Here is a 24759-nt window from a genome sequence, read left to right as displayed (position 1 = left end):
CTAAGGATGTTGAGCACTTTCTCAAGTGTCTCTCAGCCATTTTACTCTCCTCTATTGAGAATTCTCTATTTATTTCAGTCCCCCACTTTTTAATTGGATCCTTTGGTGTTTTGGAGACATGCTTCTTGGGTTCTTTGTAAATTTTGGAGATCAGCACTCTGTCAGATGTGGGGTTAGTGAATATCTTTTCCCAATCTGTGGGTTGCCTTTTTGTCTTGCTGACTGTGTCCTTTGCCTTACAGAAGCTACTCAGTTTCAGGAGGTCCCATTGTTGATCTCAGTGTTTGTGCTACTGGTGTTATGTTCAATTTTCTTTAAGAGGAGTAGCCCCTGGTTGATGACCACAATCTACATGGTACCTCAACTGAAATAAAGACCACTGGGCTAGATTGCTTGTTGGTTGGCACCACTACATATATTTTGCAGCTGCATGCATTGTTTGGAAATCATTATTTCCTTGACTAATACAGAGTTATCAGCTGTTAACACAGTTCATTATAAAATATTTTCAAATCACATTTGCTAATATCAATAATTTAATCAGGGGATCTTTAAGTGTTGAGAAGCTGTCAAAGCTCACAGTGGCAGATAAATGTTTGCCAGAATTCTGGTTTTCACTTGAAATTCAAGTGAAGAAATTCAAATTTACTTATTGGCAGTAAATATTATCATTTAAAGTGAAAAGCTCATTTCTTTTCACTTTAAGGAGGACAACAACCTTTTAGCCACAGGTTGTTGTCCTCATTTAAAATGGCATACCATCATATAAACAGCTAGTTTAGCTGATAACTCAGCCACACCCAAATGTTTTTCCTCAAGAAAAAACATTCAGTGCTGATGTACACCTTTGTGCTTATCACCATTGTTTCTGCAGCATTAAATGTTATCATCTTGAGAGTTTTATTGATAAGATTCTTATTTCTTCATTCAAGACATTCTGATGTGAAATTGGCTGTTTTCCTAGGCAGATGATAAGAAATGTAGTTGAGTCTTGCTGACTACTTTGTTTTCATGAGCTAACAGTTTTGTCTGTCATTTCGTCTCTACTATCACTGCCAATGTAAATATAATTAAAACAGCAAACAATGGCTTTGAACTGCTATGATCTTCCAAACTGCCTAAAGCCCCCTAACCTGAAGTTTAAACATTCACAACTACCATTCTTTATAGTATTAATAGTTAATGTTTATTATGTTCCAGACATTGTTTACGTGCTTGTTATTTTACTTTTCATATGTTCAGATATACAGAAGACCTAGCACATAGAAAACATGTTTAAATATAGATTTTTTATTATTTTTATGATTTTATTCATAAGTATTATATTTACATTTACACCTCTTCCTTCCCCTCTCAATTCCTCCTAAACCCCACACTCCCTCCCAAATTCATGACTTCTTCATCATTATTATTATTATTATTTATACATACGTAGGTATATTTGAATACAACCTGCTGAGTCCATTTAGTGTTTCTTGTATGTACATGTGACTAGTTGGGGACTGGAGATTCTGTCAGGGGGCTTGTTCCTAGAGAAAACTTAATCTCCCTCTCTCCATAGCCATTAATTACCTCTAAGTAGTGCTTCATCTAATGATGGAGCTCCATGAGCCTTCTCTCATTCATGTTTGCATATTGACTGGTATTGTCATCAGTCAGGTCATGTTTAGGCAACATATTGTTGAGAGTTCATGAGTGCAGCTTTCCTGTCATATATAACACAGATATAGTTGTCCTCTGCCTCTCACAATCTTTCTGTCCCTCTTCTGTTGTGTTCTCTAGGACTTAGGTGTAGAGGTTGTGTTGTAGATGTATTAGTTTGGGGCTGGACACCCCACACAGTTCTATGCATTTTGACCAATTATAGACTTCTGTGGTAGTGCCTATCTGCTGCAAGAAGAATTTTCTTTAATGAAAAGAATGAACAACATTTACCTGTAGGAATAAAGATAAATATTTAGAACATATTTGGAAATAACCCTGTTTAGGAAAGTAGCAATAATAGGTTTTCCTCTAGGGTTCTTGATCTCACCAGCAATGAGTAATTGGCTTTGTTTATTGTAACAAGTATGAATTCCTTTCTATTGAGTCTGAAGTCCCACTCAATACACGGCTGGTGGTTTCCACTAAGTGCCATTATTGCACCCTGTGAGATATCTTGTCATGCTCCTTGTTGTGGATCACAGGCTTTACAGATAAGTAGGACTATTGATTGTTTTTTCCCATTGGCAGCTTGCATAGCACCTTCCAATAATATGAGAAGTAGTATTCAGGGAGGAGGTTTCCAGGTCCTCATGAGCGCCAGCCCTCCAGGTTCCATGTCCTAATTATGTGGTGTCTTCAGCACTAGGGTCTACCTTCAGCTTCTGGAAAGGAACCAAGGACAATTGTCTCTCTCTTTCTCTCCCTCTTCCCCCCCTCTCTCTCTGTATCTGTCCTATACATAGCCTATATAGTTTGGAGAGTCTCTTGAACTCCCTGAGTAACAACTCAAAGAGACGAAGCCAGGTTAAGGAAATGCTAATGTTTATTTGGTTTCATGACTCTGCAAATTTCCTATTGCAAAAGAAGTAGCCTTGAGTGAATGATTCTACCTGATCAAGGCTTCTCCTATGTGGCAGGGACTTTGATCCTGTGTGTTATCTCTGTGAAGCATCTGGCCATTTATGGTGAGAACTACGGTTGTTTCATGCCAGTGTGTTTTAAAGGAAGTAATATTTATGGGACTATACAGCTTGTACCAGGTGCAAGAGTTTCTCTATGTTCATATCTTTCCTTTGCTCTTACTATCTTCACTAGGAGAAATAAGAATAGATACACATGGGAAAACAGTTTCCTTTCTTAATTTTATTTTTTTAATTTCTATACAATATGTTTTCGTCATGTTCTTTTCCCTCCCTTGACTCCTTCCAGATCCTCCCACCTCCCTACCCATCCAACTTCAGGTTCTATATCCTCTCAAACACAGGAAAGCAACAAAAAAAGCAAAAAATGAAAACCAAAACAGCTAAACAGCTGAAAGAATAAAAAGAAAACCAGTAAGACAAAAATAACATAAAAAACATACCAAAAAAAAGCATGAAGTCTATTTTTTATTGACCAACTACTCTGAGCATAGGGCCTGCTCAGGAATGTGGTGGATATGTCCAGTGGCACTCCACTGAAGAAATGATTTCCCCTTTCCCAGAGGTACTAATTGCATAAAGCTTCTTGGTTATGGGTGGGACTTTGTGTCTACTTCCCCTTCTCAGTGCTGGGTTTTATCTGGTTTGAACCTGTGCAGATCTTTGAGTGCTGTTACAGTCTCGGTGAGCCTATATGTTTATTAGCCCTGTTGTGTATGTAAGATGCTGTTTTCTTTGAGTTGTCTGTCAACTATGGCTCTTACAACATTTCTGGTTCCTTTTCCAGGTAGATCCCTGTGACTTCAGTGGGGGGGTGTTGATTTATATACAAAAAAAAATTTAGTGCTGAGTGCTCCAAGGTCTCTCATATTCTGTGCACTTTCCAGTTGTGGATCTCTCCGTTAATTACCATCTACTGCAAGAAGAAGCTTCTCTAATGAGGGTTGATCTGTGGGTATAGCAATATGTCATTAGAAGACATTTCATGGATACATTCTTTTAGCAGAATAATAGTAGTAGGTTTTCCTCTGGGTCCATGATCTATCCAGTCTAAGGTTTGTGGACTCTTTAGCCATGTCAAGTATGGGTTCCATCTCATAGAGTGGGCCTTAAATCTATTTAAAAAGTGACTATTCGCACAACATTTATGCCCCTATTGCATCAGGATCATGCAGTGTTGTAGGCCTCAGGTTTGTATCTGAATGATATTAATGATTACTTTTCTCCTCTGGTAGGGTGCAAAGTACATCCCAGTGCAACAAATGCTAGTCAATAGGGGTAAAAGTTCTACTTTTGGACTCCACTTGATTTTTTTCAATGGTTGGTGATATAAGTATGCTGTGTCTTCAGCAATAGGGTCTTTCCCTTGAGTTATAGAGAGTAATTAGCAGCCTTGGTAATAGCCTGTGATGTCTGGGGGGATCATTTAGAAACCCTTTGCCAATGATTCAACAGACAAATTGTTGAGAAAAGCCCAACATAGCCCATTAATAACTTGTTCCCCCAGAGGTACAGATATTAACAGGTATTAGTGATAAGTCCCTACTAAGCTATGATTGAAAACTTCACATATAAATTCTTATCTACATCACTCATACTCATTCTGTCTCCCACCTCCCACTTTTCCTAGCCCCTCTCTCCAAATTCATGGTTTCTTCTTTAATTATTATTTTATATACTACACGCACACACACACACACGCACATACAGAGAGAGAGAGAGAGAGAGAGAGAGATATGCAGCCTACTACATCCATTTAGTATCACTCTTGTGTACTTGTTGTTTATATATGTATATATATGACCATCTGAATTTGGACATCTTACGAAGAAACTCATTTATAGAGAAAACTCCCCCTCCCAGCAGGCATTGACTATCTGAAGCTCTTCATCTGAGGATGGATCATATGGAATTTCTCTTGTCTACGTTGGCATGTCAACTAGGATTGTGATTATCAACTGGCATTATGATTATGCTGGTCTTGTTGATATTTCCTGGTTATATTTTTCCTGTCATGTCCAAGGGACACTAGCTAGCAAAAGACACCCTGAACATCTCCCAAGATATTCCCTAAGCCCTAGGTATAGGGTCAGCAAGATCTCTTGACTCCTTCTCTCTAGCCTGTGTATCATGTTTGAATTGTTTCAGCTATGTCTCCTGCCTGAACCTGAAACACCCAGAGGGTTGATAGACACAGCAATAAGCTAAATTAATCCTTTACATCTAGATCTTTTAGAGATTTGGTGACTAAGTTCTATTTTTATAGCCTATGGTAGAGCCAAGAGTATATGTGGAGCAGACATCTGCTAAGTATAGTGATGTAGAGTAGAAACTTAACTAATGTAAATGACACAGACTACAGAAAGCATCCATCTGAATGTATTCCTAATCCTTTCACTGGTGGATTCGATGACCTTCATTGTCCCCTTAGTTCTAGTTTTATCACCTGGCCTGAATGGTTTGGTACCATCTGTACCTTCCAGGAGTGTGATGGCAGTGTGAGATTTGAACACAATTATGGTTTCTAAGCAGTGGTTCTCTCCCACATTGTAGAGCCTTCTGGAACTGTGTACATAATGGGATAAGTGAGAATTGCCTAACCAGCTGTTCCAGCATGTCTTCTTCTACCTCCTGAACTTACTCAGATCAATCTTGCCTCTTAACATCTTCCCAGAGCAAAGCAATCAGCAAGTATCAGGGACCATGTGGTCCATCCACCATAAGACTCTTAGCTGGTCTCATTTTAGCTAAATTCTCCTGTTCTTGTGGAACTGGCTATGAACCCCAATAAATTCCAAATTCAATGTCATAGTGGCTTCTTTCCCTCCATGCTTATGGAAGTAGTTCACACTGCAGCAGTAGTTGAGTCCTGCAAAAGATTCAGTACAAAAAAACCATTTTCGTGTGTGATAGTCAGATGTCCGGTCTCCAAGCCTTCAAACCTGGTCATGTCCTCTCTCGTCCCACTTCTATTCTCCAAATATATGTTATGTTCATATCATCTGAAATATTATTCTTGGATTGTTAGTTCTACTTCATCCCTGCCATAGGCTATCTCTAATAATTGTGATGTTAAATACCAGTGTTTCATTTGCTTTACTCTAAAATAGCACAGGTCAATGCCTTACTCTCATACCTTGACCCACCCAGAACAGCTCCTCTGCATTCTGTCTCATGCCACTTGCAAGTACCTGCATTGTAGCATTTATTGCATTATATTATACAATAACAATAAAATTTTATCACAAAGTAAAAATGTAGAGAACAGCCTTATGAGCTCCCTGAAGGCAAGGACAGAGTCTTATTTGTTATTCAGTTTTCAGTATGAATCCAAACATTAGTTGAGAATTGCATTTTTTAGTATATAGTTGTGATATTTTTATTGTGGTATAGATAGCTTTTATATATATACTTTTATATATGCCATGACTCAACCTTGAAACAAGAAGAATTTTAACCTGAACCAGCTGTTGCTATGTCTGATAGTTGAGGAAAGTTTCTGTTCTGCCTAACTTTCTCTGCTCAGGGGCATCCATGGTTAGTGGTTTCTCCTGTTCTCCCTCCAGCAACACTGAAGGAACTAGTCTCACAGACAATGATCCGCTGGGCCCAGGAGAACCAAATCCAGGATGCAGAGTTGGTGAGAATTATGTTCAACCTCCTCAGAAGACAATATGACAGCATTGGGGAGCTGCTACAGGCCCTGCGGAAGACCTACACCATCAGCCAGGCCTCTGTGAGCGACACCATCAACCTGCTGGCTGCCCTGGGCCAGATTCGATCCCTTCTGAGTGTCAGGATGGGCAAGGAAGAGGAGCTTCTCATGATCAACGGGCTAGGGTAGGGTCACTCAGAGCACTCACAGTCCTCTAGAGAGAATCTCTTTCTCTCCTTGTGGTGGTACAGCCTTGGTACATGAGCTACCTCTGGAACATGACACAGCACACTGCCTGTTGTGCAAGATGAAAAAGCATTACCAAAAGAAATGAACTTAATTCTTAGAGACTCTTATGAAAATAGCCTGTGTGGCGTCATGAAAACAAATCTGGAGGAGAGAGCGGTATATTTAACCTGAGAAAGAAACAATCTGATCCCTGGAGACATTGACTGGGTGTCTTCTGAGGCTTCTGAGAAATTCCCAGCTGCCCCCTTTTTCCCACTTCTAAACTGTAGAGTGATTTTGTTAGCTCTGTAAGATGCCTTGACATAGTAACTCATGGATCTGCCTCCCAAACCATGTAGACAAGACAGCTCCTGGCAATTTGAAGCCAGGGGGATTTCCTTTCATTGCAGAGCATAGAGGAGAAAACAAGTGCCAGCATAGCTCACTGGCCAACCCACAATGTTACGTGATTAAAATCAAAAGGACCATTCCTCCCCTCCCCATGCTTGGGCTTGCAAACCACAGAAGCATCATTAAGGACCAGAAAAGTGGTTTGAATGATTCTCAGGAAAGAAAGGGTGTGTATGCATGCATTCCCCATATTCATTTGCAAAGAGGAATATTATAATCTAAATGAAGATACTTTTATAGGAGGGAAATGAGCTGCAGAAGTAGCTCCTCCTCTTTCCAGCCAAGTTACACGCAATTGTTACATCTCCAGACTTTTATTTACCCAAGCTTCAATGTGTGGTTTTGAAGACTAGTGTCCACCAACTTCATGGTATCAAATATAAAATTCTTATAAGAAAGATACAGTCTTGTCATTAATAAACTGAGTGCAAAGAAACACAGTTATAAGGGGAGAAATAAGTTCTTGGATACACAGAGAAAGAAAAATCCAGTAAAGAGGATGGTCTTAGGATTTAGTATAAGCAAAAAAAGGAGAGTATCTTTAAACATTTTAAAGAGAAAAAGCAAACAGAAATATCTTGTGCTCCTTTTTATGTTAGCTAAAAACAATTCCACACATAGCTCATTAGCTACTACCTTATTATTATTTTTCTCAACTTATCATTTTAATGTTACTCAACCCAAATCATGTTTGTATGTTCTCATTCCTGGATTTTCAGAGCAGAAGAGCAACAGGTGTTGAATTCTCCCTCTCATTTTTCTGTTAGGGACATAATGAACAACAAGGTGTTTTACCAGCACCCCAACCTTATGCGAGTCCTTGGCATGCATGAGACAGTGATGGAGGTGATGGTGAACGTATTGGGTACAGAGAAATCACAGGTAATGCTATACTTAGCCAGAACTTGACTCTCAGGCCAGTATTATCTATTGTCTTAGTTTTCCCCTGGGTAGAACCAAAGGGATCCAAGAAGGGGGACTTTGCTGCTGGCATAGTGTCCAACTGGGAATTTATACTAGTTTTCCTGAGATCTTGCTTAAACTAAATAGCTTCTTTTTGTTGTTTTTGCATGTGTGTATACATAGTGTACATGCACATATGTGAGCATGCTCACATGCATGTGGATGCACATGTGTAGGTGTGCATGCACAATTATACACATACATACAGAAGCCTGACATAAACTGTCTTAAATTGCTACCCACTTTATTTACTGAGACAGGGTCTTTCTCTGAACTCCGACTTCACAAATTCAGAGTCCACCTAAACAGCTTGTCCTTGGGATCCCCTGTCTCTGCTCCTGAATGGTGGAATTATAGATGGGCCTATTCCCATCTTGCTTATGTGGATGATGGGGACCAGAACTTCAGTCCTTGCACTCCTGCAGGAAGCATTTTATTCACTGATCTAGACTGCATGGCTTCTGAAAGCAAAATATGAAGTTGAAAATCTAGGGTGCCACCATCTTAGGAATAAGTGGTGTTCTCATCTTATTCTGTAGCTGTGATAATAAAAAAAAGACCAAAAGCAACTTAGGGGAGAAAGTTATTTGGCATATACTTCCAAGTCATAATCCATCATCTTGGAAAAGCTAAATTTCTCCACAGAACCCTGAGCACATCTGAATGACACAGTGACTGCAGTCTTCAGAACTTTAGAGCTCCTCCTGTGATCCAAAGGGGGGATTATGATCTTTCTGGGATTCTGACATTGTTTATTGAGCATTGTAAGATCCAAAGTGAGTTATAGCTTGCTGTAGAGATGCAAGCACATCAAGTGATGAAGGATTGCACCTGCTGCTGACTTGTATCTGGCGACAAGGGCCGCAGGCACTGATAGAAGAGCAGTGACTGAGGCCACACCCTTGGGGGCATGTTCACAGAAACAGAACATGTTGCCATTCAGGCTTTCCTAACTTTGGGGACCAACCTTGGCCCAGGGAACCTGAGGCTTAGTGGACTAACGGCACTGTTTTCCTATGACCCCCCACCCTGTTTTGGTATTACCCTTCGGTGCTCTAGTCATTCCAGCTGGGAACAATGGTCTTGTGGTCATGCAGTTTTGTGGGACATATAAGGAAACAGGTTATCATTGATAGATGTGTTCCTTAGAAAGAAAGATCTTGGGAAACACAGCTAAATTCCAAGATTTTTGGAAGTCTCACTCTTAGGCATTCTGCCCCTCCTATAAACGTCTTCGGGAGAAGAGGAGTAAGTGAAAAGTTCATGTTGCAAACAATCCATAGCTTGTGAGACTTCAACTTCTTTTAAGCTTCAACTGTTCACGAGTTCACGAAGTCCCCATGATAAATTCTTCTCTCTAATATTTCCTGCTTCCACCTACAGATTGCCTTCCCAAAAATGGTTGCTAGCTGCTGTCGCTTCCTCTGCTATTTCTGTCGAATTAGCAGGCAAAATCAGAAGGCCATGTTCGAGCATCTAAGTTACCTGCTGGAGAACAGCAGTGTGGGCCTAGGTATGTGTGGCACATAGTATAATTTCCACCCAGGCAGTCCGCTCTCCCTCCTGACTACCTAAGATCAAAAGGGAAAGCAATGCAAAACAATAGTCAACCTGTCCCCAAAAAACACACATAAAAGCATGTCTGTGGTCTCCACATTCTCTACAGGTGTTGCTACCAACTACCTCTGGAGACTGAGTCTATCAGACTCCCCTCTAAGGCCCAGTGGCCTGTAGTTTATGAAATGCTGCCTGGAGTGGAGTTATGTACTCTGAGGACAAATGCTCTCCCAGCCCACACAGCTGATCAGTGAGGTGAACTCTTAAGGCCAAGGTCATGGATGCAATCCTTCCCTGGCAGGCTAGCTGCAGGAGTCATTGCTGGCCCACCAGCCAACCAGCAAATTCTGCCCTTAGCTGCACAGCAGCCTGGCCAAGAGCAGCCAGGGATGAACAACACGTTAATGGAAACGGATAAACAGCAGTTCAGCACTGGGAGAAAAGCAGCTCCCCGCTTCCATTGCTCAACTCACCATGCTGGACATTAGCCAAATGGGTTGTGGAATGTACGGACACATACACTTGAAATGTAAAATCTCACTTTTCGTTTGTTTATCAAGTGCAACCTCGGGCTATCACCTTTTTTTTCTTTTATTTATTGTAAACTGGCACTTGAAGTTTTTCATAATTGTAATCTAGGAGCCAAACAAGCCAAAAATCAGTATCATAGACAACATTGGCACACTAGTGTAACTATATGAACTTGTGCTGTTTGAGACTATTTTAAACTCCATTGGTAGCCCCAGGATTTTTCAAGTCTTTGGGGCCCAGACAAGGAAGGAGTCCCTGAGTCTTTGGAGTGATCCCCAAATGGAGACCTCAAGAAGTTTTGTGTTATGAAGGTACTTGAAACTATGTAGTCCTAACCCATTCCGTACAGTGATTTTGTTTTAATTAGCATTCTCAATAGTAATGAGTGGGAGAAAGGAGGACTGTAAATCGGGCTTTGTTAAGCCGGCCGGCGACAGCCCTGTCTGAGAAGCACCCTTGGGCCAGGTTTCAGTGTCTTTGCTGCCCTCTTCTGTCCACCTACGTGCACTGCACCCTCAAGTCTGACCCGGGTGGCCTGAATGCTGTTTCTTTTTGCTCCATCCTCACAGCTTCCCCATCGATGAGGGGGTCCACCCCACTGGATGTGGCAGCCTCCTCTGTGATGGACAACAACGAGTTAGCCCTGGGTTTAGAAGAACCGGATCTTGAGAAGGTAACTTGTTCTTGGGGAGATGCATTATTTTTCTACACACAGAGGAAAAACAAGCCAACACTTAGGTTTCCAGACAGATTCGTTCACATTTATGAGAATGTGGTATCATATGAGTGCCTGGCACCACCGTGGTTAGGACCCAAGGGTCATGTATTAGTAAAAATAATCAGCTTCTTAGACTAAGAGTGGGGGCATTTGTGTTCTTCAGATGCGGAGACCCCCACGTGGAATATCGCTGGATCCCTGTGTCTCCTAGAGAAAAGTTCTGTATGATTTAATTCATGAGTCCACATATGAAAGAGATCTAACGGGAGGTTGTAAAAATCAATGTGCTGTCCACATGCACACTGCTGCCCCCTGCTGGAACTGTGGATACAGTCCCTATGACCAGGCTGATCTGCCTAGAACTGATAAAGTTACAGTGTTCCCTAACTTTGAACAACCACTCTAGAAAATTCTTTATGCTTGATACTGAGTTTTCTGTACTCATATTCCCTAGGGGTGCTTCATTAATAACTAATAAGTGTTATGCCCAAAGTTTAGAGGAAAGAAAATGGCCATAGCAGTCCATGGTGAAGGTTTTGGTGAGTCTTCTATTGGAAGATTTTCTGCCATGCCACCAATGGGACTGTTTGCATGAGCGGGCAGATGATCAAATTAACAATCTGTGTTCTAAGTACGGTAGGCAAGGAGTGGAAGAATCAAAGACCGCCCACACTCTACCGTGAGTGGATGTGAGACTGTCGCTCAGAGAGTAGATTTCGCTGCACTGTTGGGGAAGCATGCCGGGAGTGTTTAGGGCTCGGCCAGGGAACCACGCGTAGGACAGTCAGAAAGCCAAGCATGGCAGGAGCACCCGGTGCATGGGAGCACGGTGTGAAAGGTGATGGAGTGGTCAGAGGTTGCAGTTTATTAATAATAAAACTTCACGCTCACACAAGATCACTCTCTGCCAGGCTGTACTGAGTGCCTCCACCAGATAACCCTGGGACCCTCAGAAAAAGCCATATTATCTATTATTATTACATTATTATTATTATCATCATCATCATCATCATCATTGCTCAGAAGTTATGGGCTAGGAAATGGAGGTGAGGGAATAGGTCACGTCCTCATTGTCACGGGGTGAGGGAATCAGAACTTGGCTCAAGAGCCCACGCTTGTTCCAATTATATTACAGTACCTCACTGGAGAACCACAAGTCACAGAAACCACAAAGGCCCCCAGCAGGGGCAGTGTGTCGGGTGGTTTAGAAGGTTGCAGTGAAGAAACTGACTGGACTAGAAACAAGAGCTGTGATGAGAATTGCTAAGAGTTATCTTCAGTAATCCAAGCACAAGGGGGTGCTGACTTCAGTTAATATTGACACAGCAGGTGTGAGAAGTGTTTGAAGGCCCAGGGAAGACAAATAGCAACCATTAATCAAATACTGCTTTGGTTCACTTGCAGGCATGCCCACTCTGCACCCCAAAGGTCACATGCAGGCAAAGAGGGTGTGAATGCAGTCCAACACATCACTTTGGAGGCTTAGAACCTGATGAGATTTTGTTTGGCATGTTTGTAACTCAGTTGCACAGCTCTTGAGCATATACTTTGTAAATAACAATGTTGTGTTCTAATGTCAAATGGTTAGCACTCCTATAAGTTCAGGGGGTAGCACAGAGGTGTCTTGAGGTGCTTAGGTAGAATTGTAAATAACAATGTTGTGTTCTAATGTCAAATGGTTAGCACTCCTATAAATTCAGGGGGTAGCACAGAGGTGTCTTGAGATTCTTAGATGGAAATACCAACTGGGGAGCTGGCTGCATTTTCTGAGCTGCAGACAGAGATCATGGAGGGAGACCGAAGCCCTCTGAGAAGTTGAGATCTTTGCAAGGATGTGTCAGGGCCCTGAGGCCCACTACCACCTAAGGTAGTCACACAAAAAAAATATCAACAACAAAACCACAGGGAAAAAACCAGCCAAGGAGTGTTAAGGAGACCCTAGGAAATGTATCTGTAAAGCTGAGGTGAAGAATTATTTTAAAAATACATTTTGCTTTGTTCCTTCCGAGTAGTATAAGAGGGCTCAAAGAACTTGGGTTGAGAAACCAGAAAAGGGGGAACTAACATGTTATGATTAAGTTATCATGGCAGTGATGCCCTGTCTATCTGAAGTGCCACTCAGACAGGTAGATGATGTCACCACTCATGAAGACTGTTGGCACAGCCATGGCAGAGAATTGTCAGCCAATCTGCAGAACCATGCCTAGCTTGTTAAGATAAGATGGTAATTACCCACTAATAATTTACTCAAGTTCTGTGTGAGGACATTGTTTCAGAAGCATTTAACTAATAATGAATAAGAGCCTATCATGAAGCAGGCAGACTGCCTGCCTATGTCTGTGTCACTTATTTCTAACGGGGCACATTTACTTTGTGGTGTAAGGATATGTTCATCTTCTGAAGCCTCTATGATACAAGTCCACAGATGGGGTGACTTAAACATAAGAAGTTAATTTTCTCAGTTCTCTAGTCTGGAAAGCCAAGACCAAGTGCTATCAACTTTAATTTCCCCTGAGGCCTCTCTCCTCGTTTACAGATGGCTACCTTCTCGCTGTGTCCTACAGGGCCTGTCTTCTGCAGAGGCATCCCTGTTGGATCTTTGCAAGGCTATGTTTCTTCCCCTGATAAGGACACTATCCTAGAAGACCTCTTTCTGCTTAGTATCTTCTTCACAGGTCTTTGCTCCAAGTAACAACGCTCTGATGTGCCAGAGCTGGGGGTTTTAGGGTACAAATTTGAGTGATATAATTCAGCAGAAGGTGTCTTTGAGTAGTTCATTTCAATTAGTATTCGGGGTCTTTGCAACATCCAGATATTTTTTAGTGATTATATTTTAGGAGAGGACAAATTATAAGTAAAATTTTAAGCATTTTGTCAAATCAGAATGCATTGCTATTGGAACTAATTAAATCTCCAATATATTACTAAGGTAAAAGCCAAAGTCAGGAAAAGGATCTTTATTCCAATTCATTATATAGAGAAATGTGTTGCAGTGTGGTGTGGGGTGTGTGTGTGTGTGTGTGTGTGTGTGTGTGTGTGTGTGTGTGTGGTGTGTGTATGTGTATGTGTGATTTTATTTGTTCTTTCTTGTCCCCCTGTTGCTCATTTCTTTCCCCCTCCCAATAGTCATCCATCCTGCTTCCATGACTTATATAATCCATGACTTTTTCCTCTTGTTCCCTCTTCTTCTAGCTCTGCTCTCTTCCTTCCTCACATAAGCCTCTTTATACCTGTGTGCCCTACACACACACACCACCACCACACATATCAACAATGGAATCTTGAAATTCGCAGGTAAATGGATGGCACTAGAAGAAACCATCCTGAGTGAGGTAACCCAGTCACAAAAAGACAAACATGGCATGTACTCACTCATATATGGATTTTAGACATGGAGCAGGGGAGTGCCAGCCTACAATCCCACCAGCAAAGAGTCTGGGAAAAAGGGCCCAAGAAGATTCAAGCAGGGGGACGTAGGAAGTTGGGGCCCCAAGCAGAGCCCACACTCATCTTAAGCAGAGGGTTGGGGGAAGAGGAGAGCCAAGACTGGGGTATCAGGGATAACTTTCATCATCTCTCCCAACAACAAGAAGAGTAAATGAAATTGCCAGAGGAAAATATATAGAAGTTACTCCCCTAGGTCCCATAGACTCATGATGAAGGGACATCACTTGTCTCCTCTCTCTCTCTCTCTCTCTCTCTCTCACACACACACACACACACACACACACACACACACACACACACACCACATGCCACACACCAAATACACATGGTACACCACACACACACATACCATATATACCACTCCTACCATACACATACACACACACACACACACATCTCTGTTCTTGAGAGTCAGAAAAATTCTCCTCTTCTCCACATATACACAAAATACCAAAGTCAAAAACAAGAGTGGCAGTTCAATCTTAAGCAGCAGTTGGTTTGCTGGTATTTGTCTTTGACTTCTGGTGAAAAGCAAGTAAAATCTGGAATCTTGTGACTCACAGCCTGAGTTCTCACAAGCAGTGTCTGGCAGTCTAGAAGCAAAGAGACCATTGCCAATCTAATTTTTAGCTTGCTTCCTTTTGACCATCCCACCCTTAGCATCTTGGTCTTTGACATTAAATGTTGATTCAGAGCTTGAGTCAAGACCCCAATTACCCAAGTACCACTCAAAGACCATATAGTCCCATTGTCAAGGGAACACCGCAACCTTGGTGCCACAAGGGGCTCTCCTGTATCTCCTTCCCAAATGCTTATATGCTTACAAATAAACTGTTCAGGCCTGAAAATAAATAAATAGTAAAAACCTAAAAAGCAAGACCTTATGTAGCACAAGGATACCTTCAAGCTCTCTGCATACCTTGAACTTCCAATCCTTCTTCTCCTGCGCCACAGTGCTGAGATTATAGGCCTGTGCCACCACACCAACTTACAGACTTTTTACCTTCCTCTTGCTGGAGTTGGGAAAACCTAGAAACTGACAACTGACTCTCATGATCATAATCTTGTTGATTACTTGCAAGCAAATATGGACTGGAGGTTCTGGTTCCAATTCTACCAAATTATATAACCCCCAAAGAAGTGGGGGGGGCGTGTGCTGCACTTGGACTCTTGAATCATCCATGTTTCTAGAGCAAAAGTGCCCAAGATTACAAGAAAAAGTGTATAATTATCTGGGGGAGGGTTAAAAATATCCAGGCTCTCTCAAGCTTCTAGAGTTAATAAGCTCTGATTCCTAGAAATGCAGCTTTCATGGCTGTCTTAAGAGAGATTTTAGCATATCTCTTGGCCTTAAGTGCATGGGGGTTTTCTATTTTTATTGTGATAAAATGCACATAATTTACTCTCCTCACAATTTTCAAGTGTACAGTTTAGAGTCGCTAAGCCTTTGATAGTGTTACATGAGTAGTACCACATTCACCTCCATTGCTCCTTCCATTTCATGAAACAAAACTCTGCCAATTTAACAGTAACTTCCTATTCTTTCCTCTGTGCATCCCCTATCAACAGCCATTTTTCTTTCTGCCTCTATGATTTTTGACTGCTCTAACTATCTATTATGAGTTAAAGCCACACAATATTTGCTTTGCATGGTTGATTTATTTCACTTAATGTATCCTCAAGGATTGCCCACTATGTGGACCTAGCCTATGAGAAGTCCCTCCTCTCTAAGGCTGATTATAGTGTGTTATCCACACATACCATGTTTTTCTTACCCAATTATTCATTTAGAGATACTTAGATGGTATCTATATTTTTAGCAGTTACAAACAGTGCTGCCGTGAATTTGGATTGTACATCTGTCAAGACTTTATTTGTAATTTTTGTGTATAGAGCCTGAAATGAAATTTCTGGATCAAATGGTAATCCTATTTTTTATTGCTAAAAAAAAACTATCCTGTCTTCCATGGTGGCTAGTATCCATTCTTTTCACCAGGGCTTGCTCAAGGGAATCCAAGTTTTCTTTATTGAAATGCATTTTCTTTTTGTTTTCTGTTTATTTGCATTTTATTGCAATAGTTGTCCTATTGAATGTACATGGACATTCACCACTTTTTGTACTGTTCTTGGCAGGTGGTAACCTACTTGGCAGGTTGTGGCCTTCAGAGCTGTCCCATGCTTCTGGCCAAAGGATACCCTGATGTTGGCTGGAACCCCATTGAGGGGGAACGCTACCTGTCCTTCCTGAGGTTTGCCGTCTTCGTGAACAGTGAGTTCCATGTGCTCCATGATCAGGACAGAATAATTATTAATTATGGCTTTATACACAAAGGGCAACATTTCCCTGCTTTGTTGCAAGTCAATATAATAGACTATGAAGATGCTTGGCAACTGGCAAAAGAACTCCCAAGAAGGAACAGGCCAGACAAGCATCAAGAGAATCTAAAGACAGATCCAGCAAGAAACTCACTGCATGGACTGACTTGCCTTCTCTCTGTACCTCTTCTCCTATCACCTCATCTGTTTTACAGAGTTGATGAGTGTGCGCCCCCAGGTCTCTAGACTAGTCTGTGAGTGGGTGAAAGGATAATGATGCATAAGTGGATCAGAAGTACAAAAATAAGTTAGTAGCTATTAAAGGTAACTCAATTCCCAACAGGTAATTGCCATAACAACCTTAATATTTATATTATTACTCTCAGTACAAGTCATCTTCTATTTGTAATGAATTCCCATTCTACCAAAGCCCTTTCATCACACAAGAATAATTAGTGGACACTGTATAAGATAAGTAGACTATTTTCTTGAAAAGTACATTGAAAAGTACTTGAAAAGTGTTTTTGTTACAGCACTAATTCACTTATATTTGCACTAGTTATATCGCTCTGCTCTAGCAACTAGATTCACACTTCTACAGGAAAGCTTCCCCTTAGCCTTTCTAAACTGTTTTCTTCTCTTCTCTTAAGACTGTTTTTTAATATCCTCATATGATCTGTTTCACTTCCTGTCCAAATAATCATATTCCATAATTAACACAGGATTGTTATATCAAGAGAGAACAGAGATGGAGAAAGGAAAGAGAGAGAGGAAGGGGAATGGGGAAAGGAAAGTTTTAAGAATTCAAGGTCTGAGGCTGGAGAGATGGCTCCATGGTTATGGGCATTGGCTGCTCTTCCAGAAGACTACCATTTGATTCTCAGCACCCATGTGGCAGCTCCAGTCTGGGGGTATCCAGCTGCCTCTTCTGGTGTCTGTGGACACCAGACATGCATGCAGTACAGAGACATACATGCAGACCAAGCATCCGTGCACATAAAATACATAACTAATTGTTCTAAGAAGTCAAGGGTGGAGAAAAGCCTCAGCCTTAAAGAGTACCTACTGTTCTTGCAGGGGACTGTAGGTTCAGTTCCGGTTCAACCACATCAGGCAGCTCGTGACCACCTACAACTCTGGTTCCAGGGGATTTGAAACCCTCTGGGGACTACCAAGGAGACACACACACACACACACACACACACACACACACACACACACACACACACACACGAGTGAAAAGACAACAAATCTTTTTAAAATTATTTTCATGTACATAGATTGCATGACAGATGAAATGAATGGAAATAGGTTGAATGTTTTTCATCTTATCCTCCTTCATAGTCAAGATCAAGAATTTTATAAATCATTTAGTATAACTGTCAGTTTGAAAGTATCCACTGGCTGTGACCCTATGTAAAGTACCTGAATTTCCACACTTAAGTAATGCTGATTAGGTACAACTATAATGAACTAAACTCTGGACCAAAATATGTTGTCTGTCCCTCTTAGCTTGTGCTGTTTATATCCTTCTACATAGTCTGTCTCTTTAATACATTTTCATAATGCAGCAAGCTCTATTAAATTGAACACACTTATGAGATTTAATATTTATGATACCTCTAGAAGACAAGTACTCTATTGTTTGGGGCAAAGTAGACCAGCTTCTGCTTTAAAAGAATTTATTGTCTTTTAAAGGAGAGTATACATAAACATAGATCATGATTTTAAAAAATAAATAAATGGGGTAAGGCAAAGAGGGAGTACTCAAGAACTTTGAGAGGATAAACACGTCCCTTTGAAGGGATCAGAGAAGATGCTGTAAAGGAGATGAACCTAAAGTGTCACATTTCTAGAAACAGATACAGGAGAGGTTACCCAGTCAAAGAGCAGCATGCACATGGCCTAGAGGCTAAAGCACACTGTCTCAGTAAACAGTGATCTGCCAATTCAGATGGTGGATATGTGAATGACAATAGTAGATGAGGTTTGAAAGGTATGTGGATGGTTGTAACAAGTAGAACATAAACACCAAGCTGAGATGTTTAGTATCAATCTTTTGAGTAGGGAACCAGGAAGCCTTCTTAACAGAAGACAGAGTGACAGGTACTGACAAGTTCTGAGTTCAGGTTGGAATGAATTATAATTGTAAAGATGGGGATGAATGGGAGTAAATACATTTGAGGCTTACTATACAGCAGATAGAGATTACAGAAAAATAATTGCTGCTGCTGCTGGTGATGATGATGATGATGATGATGATGATGGTGGTGGATGTGGGTGTGTTAAAAGCCAAAGTACTAAACTGAAATGCTTAGCTGAGAGATTTGAAGGTAGAGCAAAAAGAAATCAGGATAAAAGTGGAAAATGGGTTAGCGTAGATAACAGTAAACTTATTTTAGTTCAAATAATACTGATTTCACTGTGTGCAATACTCAGAGATGCCCCTAAATTTGACTATTAGGATAAGAGATCAATCGGACAACAGATAGAAATTGCATATATCTTCAGGATACTTGTTATAATGTTTTAGGTTGTCTCAGGAGATTGTACAAAGATGGTTATGTGGGAATTTTTTTCAAGTAATAATTTTAAATACCTACAAGACAAAGAGTGTCTCAGTCATATTAATATGGAAGGTTTCAGGGTGGAAAATAAAATATCCAGAGTTCAAATAAGATCTATCATGCACTGGCTATGTACATTTAAACATGTTAATGAAACCTTCCAAACTCAGCCTTTTTAATATTTAAAGCAGCAAAAATAATAGCACATACCTCAGAGTTATTTAAGGTATAGATGAAATAATCCACAGAAAAGTTGATTATCATGGTGTTATAAAATACAGTAAGACCTAGAGCTGTGTCAGTTACCGTTGTTTATCATGATCTCTACAGGATTGGGGCTTTTGGAATTGGGAGACTAGTGTATTTTTGAGACTTCAAACCACTATGAATCTTAATATCTGAAGATAATTTAAAATGACACTGTGGCTACTTTCATGGCATCTGTTCAACGGAGAGATCCTCTGATCATTAGTGAAAGAGTCAAGTGATATGAAGAACCATGGTGTGTGATGGTGGATGATGGTGGATGGTAATGGATGGTGTTATACATGGTGAAGCTGTTCATAGTGAGTGATGATCTTGGTGGATGATGATAGTGAATGGTGAGTGGAGGAGTTCTTCGTAGATAACAGTGGATGATGGAGGATGATGACCTTTGGAGGATAGAGTGTTCATAATAGATCGCAGTAAATGATAGCAATAATGATAGATGATATAAGAGGTTCACACTGGGTGGTAATGGTAAATGATGGTGAATGATGGAGGAGTTTAAGGTGAGTGATTGTGAATAATGATTATTGATGATTTTGAATGACAGTATATTTCTGGTAGATAAGTCAGTAATTTTTTTTTTGGTTTTTCGAGACAAGGTTTCTCTGTATTATTTTGGAGGCTGTCCTGGAACTCGCTCTGTGTAAGGAGAAGCTTTTTCCTTGAAAGAAGCCTTCCCGCCAGCCTGCTTCTAGAGCCGCATCAGTCCCAAATAAACACACAGGAGGCTATATTAATTATGAAGCTGTTGGCCTTGCTTGTTTCTTACTGGCTAGCTCTGACTTAAGTAATTACCCCATAATTGTTAATCTAAGTATGTCTCTTTCCGGAGAAGTTTCCGGGCTTCCTACCCCATGGCATTACATCTCGACTCCTATATTTCTCCTTCCCAGAGTTCTCCTGGACTCCTAGTCCCACCTATCTAGATTCCTATTGGCCAGCAGTGCTTTATTGACAAATGCACAGGACTTCCCTCCAACAGCTCTGTAGACCAGGCTGGCCTTGAACTCACAGAGATGGATGCCTGCCTCTGCCTCCCGAGTGCTGGGATTAGAGATGTGAGCCACCAACGCCCGGCTAACAGTCAGTAACATTTAAGGTGATAGGTGATGATAAAGGTGTTGAGGGTAGGTAACATTGAGAGATGATAACAATGGATGATGTTTTTTGGAATGATTATGGTGGATCTTGGAGGATTATTATTACAGTAATGACAGGCATTTTGGAAATGTCCTATAGCAGGTTATAGGGATGTTAGTTTGAGGTTATGTTGATTGATGATAGTTTTTTTTAATTGATGGTAATAGTGATGGTAGAATAGTATGGTGGGAATTGTGATAATTATAGGTTGTGAAATGATTAAGGTTGGTGACAGTTAGTGATGATAGACATGGTTAAAGATAGTGATGAATAATAGTGGGGATGGTAATAGATGGTGAGAGTGATAACAACTAATAGTTATTGAACATTACCAGGCTATTCTATGTATTTTATATACATTCACTACTAGAATACACAATAATCCATCTTTTTATATCAAAATAATACAATTGGACTACTCCAATATTATTTTAATAGCATATCTTAATGTTTTATATAGCCTTTCTAAATAAGATTTCAATGTAAAGGAATTTCTTAAAGCAGATAATTTTCTCTACCATATTTTGATAACTTTGTTTAAAAGCCTTGGGCTGTGTTTAATTCTGGAAGTAATGAAGCTTCTATGTACCTGGAAATGAAAAAGTCTGTAGCCAAACACATGATGTGTCTGGTTGTCCAGGATTAATCACTTCCTAATATAGGTACTGAGGAGGAAATGATTTCATACCAGTCCATAAGAGGGGAAGATATTCTGTGCTTTTTTTCATTCTTGGTATTTATTAGTCTATAATCATACTTGTGAGAAATACAGTTATTTCTCAGCTCTTGGAAACTGCTGTCCTAGGTTGACACACCATAAACGCTATAACATACATATCTGTCAGGTGACATGTGAAGACTATGTGATGGGCTGTAAGAAATAATGAGATGTTTTCTACAAGTTGTGTGTCTTTTGACTCAAAGCAAGAAACAGAGCAAATAACAGAATTGTTAGGAAGATGACTGGAATTCTTCCTAAAGGTTCTGTAACTCACCACACCTACCTATGTAGTAGTATTTGTAAGTGTTGCCATGCCAAGAAAGATGGTGTTTATTGGAATTTGTAAAGTCAGTATAAGAATGTATAGAGAAGACAGTATTGAATAACATTTTGAGATAATATAATCATATCATATCCCCCTTAAGAGTCATGTAGAGAGGTCATGTTGATGGACCCTGGAGATTCCTACACCTAGTAGGGTCAAAAGTACAAAATGACATCTTAACTTTAAGGTCATACAAGAAATAGGTGCTTGAGAGCCAACCTGTTCATTTCTTTCTGTGCATTCATGGAGTCAGGAAGGTTTATTAACTTTTCTTATGACTAGTACCAAAGAATTGGAGTGGTCAGGAGAAAAATATGTAATATATGGCTTTTGTTCTGAAATTTACAATATAATTGGAAAGATGTAGTAGGCTTTCTTGGTCTACCAGTCCCTAAATCATGACATGGAGACATTATTAATTATGAATGTTTGGCCTTAGCTTAGGCTTGTTTCTAGCTAGTTTTTTGTTTAAATGAACCCATTTCCATTAATTTATGTGCTGCACTATGGCTCATTTTCCTCATCTATACACTGTCCATTCTCCTTTCCTGCTTTCTCCACGTCTGGCTGGCTGGCTTCCCTTTTCTCTCTACCAACTAGTCCAACCTATCCCTCCTCTGCCTAGCTGACCATTCAGCTTTTAATTAGACAAATAAGGTGTCTTAGGCAGAGAACATAAAACAGCAACACATCTTTATATAATTAAACAAATGCAACATAAACATAAGCAACTCATCTTCACATAGTTAAACAAATACAGCATAAGGAAATGCCACACATCCTTACATAGTTAAACAATTATTCTGTAATACAATTATAACATATCTTTATACAGTTAAACAAATTTTCTATTCCACATTTCCCCCTTTTGTCTAAATAAAAATGAAAGGTTTTAACTTTCATATAGTAAGACTATATACAATAAGAATAATTTTCAATCAAGAATTGCATTTACAATATTCAGTCCATTTGTATTTGGCAAATTCAGAGAAAATGCTCCATTATTTTTCTATCTTGGTGAGCACAAAGTTTTGTACCTAATTTACCTTCTATCATAAATAAGGAAAACTCTATCTAGTCTTCAACTCAATCAAAGACCTGGAAGGATATACTATTCTCTGAGTAAACAGGAAGTACAGAAATAGCCACTTCCAAACCTATAGAAAAGATAGAGACATCTGCCTGCCTAAACAGTCACCCAAGGTTCCTTTGCAATGTTGGGTCATCCATTTTTGGCCTACAGGCCTAGAATATCTGACAGACTTTTCTATGAAATAGGAATTTTGGAGGACTGTCCCACCCTGTTTTGGCAGTCACTTTCCTTTGTGTCCTGCATGTCCAGTTTGGACAGTATACTGTCAGCAGTTGAGGCAAGGACAGTTTCTTGGCCAAATGGCTATCTTTGCCACATTGAAAGCAAACTCCATATGGAGTTTCTTCAATACCCATCATTCTTTTATGAAATAGATTGGTACTGCCAGGAGCAGACATGTATCATTATCATGAAAAGCCCTATGTTAGCAAAACATTTTAAATACCATAAACAAAACATTTTGAATACCATATTCTGTATGTCTTTGAAGTATTTGAAGACCATCTTTCTAACTAAAATATATCTCTGTATGATCTTTAAAATATAGCTAACATAACTACAAGTTTGATTGTTATAGATAACTAACTATGAACCTGTGTTTCTTAATTATCCTAAATAGTTTATAATAATAGCTTCCAAGGACTAGAATATTACCTTACATTTTTAAATGAGCTACATAGGTACAATGCCTTAAACAAGAGTAGAAATATATATATATATATATATACAGTATATTGTAACAAAATAACCTTAAATTTGTTTCAATATACAGAAATCCCTTAAACAAGATAGAAACATATATACAGTATTATATAACAAAATAACATTAAATTTGTGTTAATGTACCAAAATCCATACCAATGTAAAATATTTGAAGTTAATAGTTGCCTTTTTATCTTACATTCCTATTTCCTCCTAAACAATGGCAAATATAACCCACCTAATGACCAAAAACTACCACCCCATATATTGGGAATGTGGACAATGTATTCTCTAGACTACTTACTGTTGTCTGGGAGACAACAGCATCCCCAGGGGATCCTGAAAAACTTGAGACAATGGTTAAGTCCTGGGAAAACTAGTTGTAACATTTGTTGTTCAGTCTCATAACTGTTCCCATACAGAGAGATCAGCATATACATCACCTGTTTTGTAGGTTTTGTCTGGTTTATTTCCTTATGTCTGTAGCCAAGATTTTCAGGAGGTCTCCCCCAATCAAACCTGATTGCTATTATCCTTGAAGGAATCCACAGTCTTTCATTTCCTGTGGAAACACAAGCATAACATTTCCTCCAATGCAATGTTTTCTGAACTCCATTTTAAAGTAAAGCCATTCCTAAAGTATGTAGATCAGTTTAATTCAGCAGTCCCTTTTACAATCCCATGACTCTCAACACCTGTCCTTTGCTCATCAGCATTCAAAAACTTCAAAGTAGGCACAGCATCATACAAGATCCAGACTCCCTGTGTATTTCCCATCTTTACATGGCTTTTTCCCTTGTATTACTTCTCTCTCTCTCTCTCTCTCTCTCTCTCTCTCTCTCTCTCTCTCTCTCTCTCTCTCTCTCTCTCTCTCTTAAGACTTTATTATTTTTAAGCTATTTATTTTTTCCTAAGACTGTCTATACCTATTTTCTTTCTCAAACACCCTGGAATATTTTTCAGCACACTGTAATCTGTGTAAACAGTTTGTTTGTGTTTTGTTTTGCGTCTGGACCTGCTTTACTGTGCACCTATAGCATTCTCTGCCTGATAAACCAAACCTTAAACTCACTACACTGCTTTGAGCTGATAGCTGGCTTTACCCTGGGTTGGTCTGTGAGAGCCAAGCTTCATACCTGGGGTCCTGACCACGAGCTGCATATAACTGGGAGCTCCATTTAACCAGGAACTGCATTTAATGACCCAGCTCTAGGAAACTGGTGCCTTCACTGTGGCAGGCAGTTTTCCTTAGCTTGTTGTTTCTACTCAATCTGTTAGCTGCTCAAGTTCTCACCATACATCAGAACCATGCCTCTGTACAGTATGAGTACCAGTTTACTAGGAAGCTGTATCCTGCTTGTTCTATTGTTCTTTTCTCTTTCTCTTTCTAGCTTTCTCAGACCCTATGTAGAAATACATGCCCCATGTTGGGCACCAGAAAGATCCAACAAACTCTTAAAAATATCACTCACAATAAAGGGCAGTTGTGAA

The 24759-nt window shown here is 39.9% G+C and overlaps 1 protein-coding gene across 4 annotated transcripts in view; it reads left to right on the top strand.

Annotated features, from left to right (window-relative positions):
- The window catches only part of Ryr3 (ryanodine receptor 3), a 527473-nt gene that overhangs the window by 366000 nt on the left and 136714 nt on the right, over positions 1-24759 (top strand). For all 4 annotated transcript variants that reach the window (XR_005877312.1, XM_040746007.1, XM_040746008.1 and 1 more), the window contains exons 39-43: positions 6191-6464; positions 7686-7800; positions 9265-9394; positions 10539-10642; positions 16268-16403. Coding sequence is in view for 3 of the 4 variants with exons in the window: in XM_040746007.1 (XP_040601941.1) it covers positions 6191-6464; positions 7686-7800; positions 9265-9394; positions 10539-10642; positions 16268-16403 (759 nt within the window). In the remaining variant the exon portion in view is untranslated. The remainder of the gene's footprint in view (positions 1-6190; positions 6465-7685; positions 7801-9264; positions 9395-10538; positions 10643-16267; positions 16404-24759) is intronic.

Source organism: Mesocricetus auratus, unplaced genomic scaffold, assembly GCF_017639785.1.
Source record: "Mesocricetus auratus isolate SY011 unplaced genomic scaffold, BCM_Maur_2.0 Super-Scaffold_100004, whole genome shotgun sequence".
NCBI classification, from domain to species: Eukaryota; Metazoa; Chordata; class Mammalia; order Rodentia; family Cricetidae; genus Mesocricetus; species Mesocricetus auratus.
The sequence above is the reverse complement of the archived record's forward strand: the minus strand, read 5'-3'. Positions and strand labels throughout refer to the sequence as shown.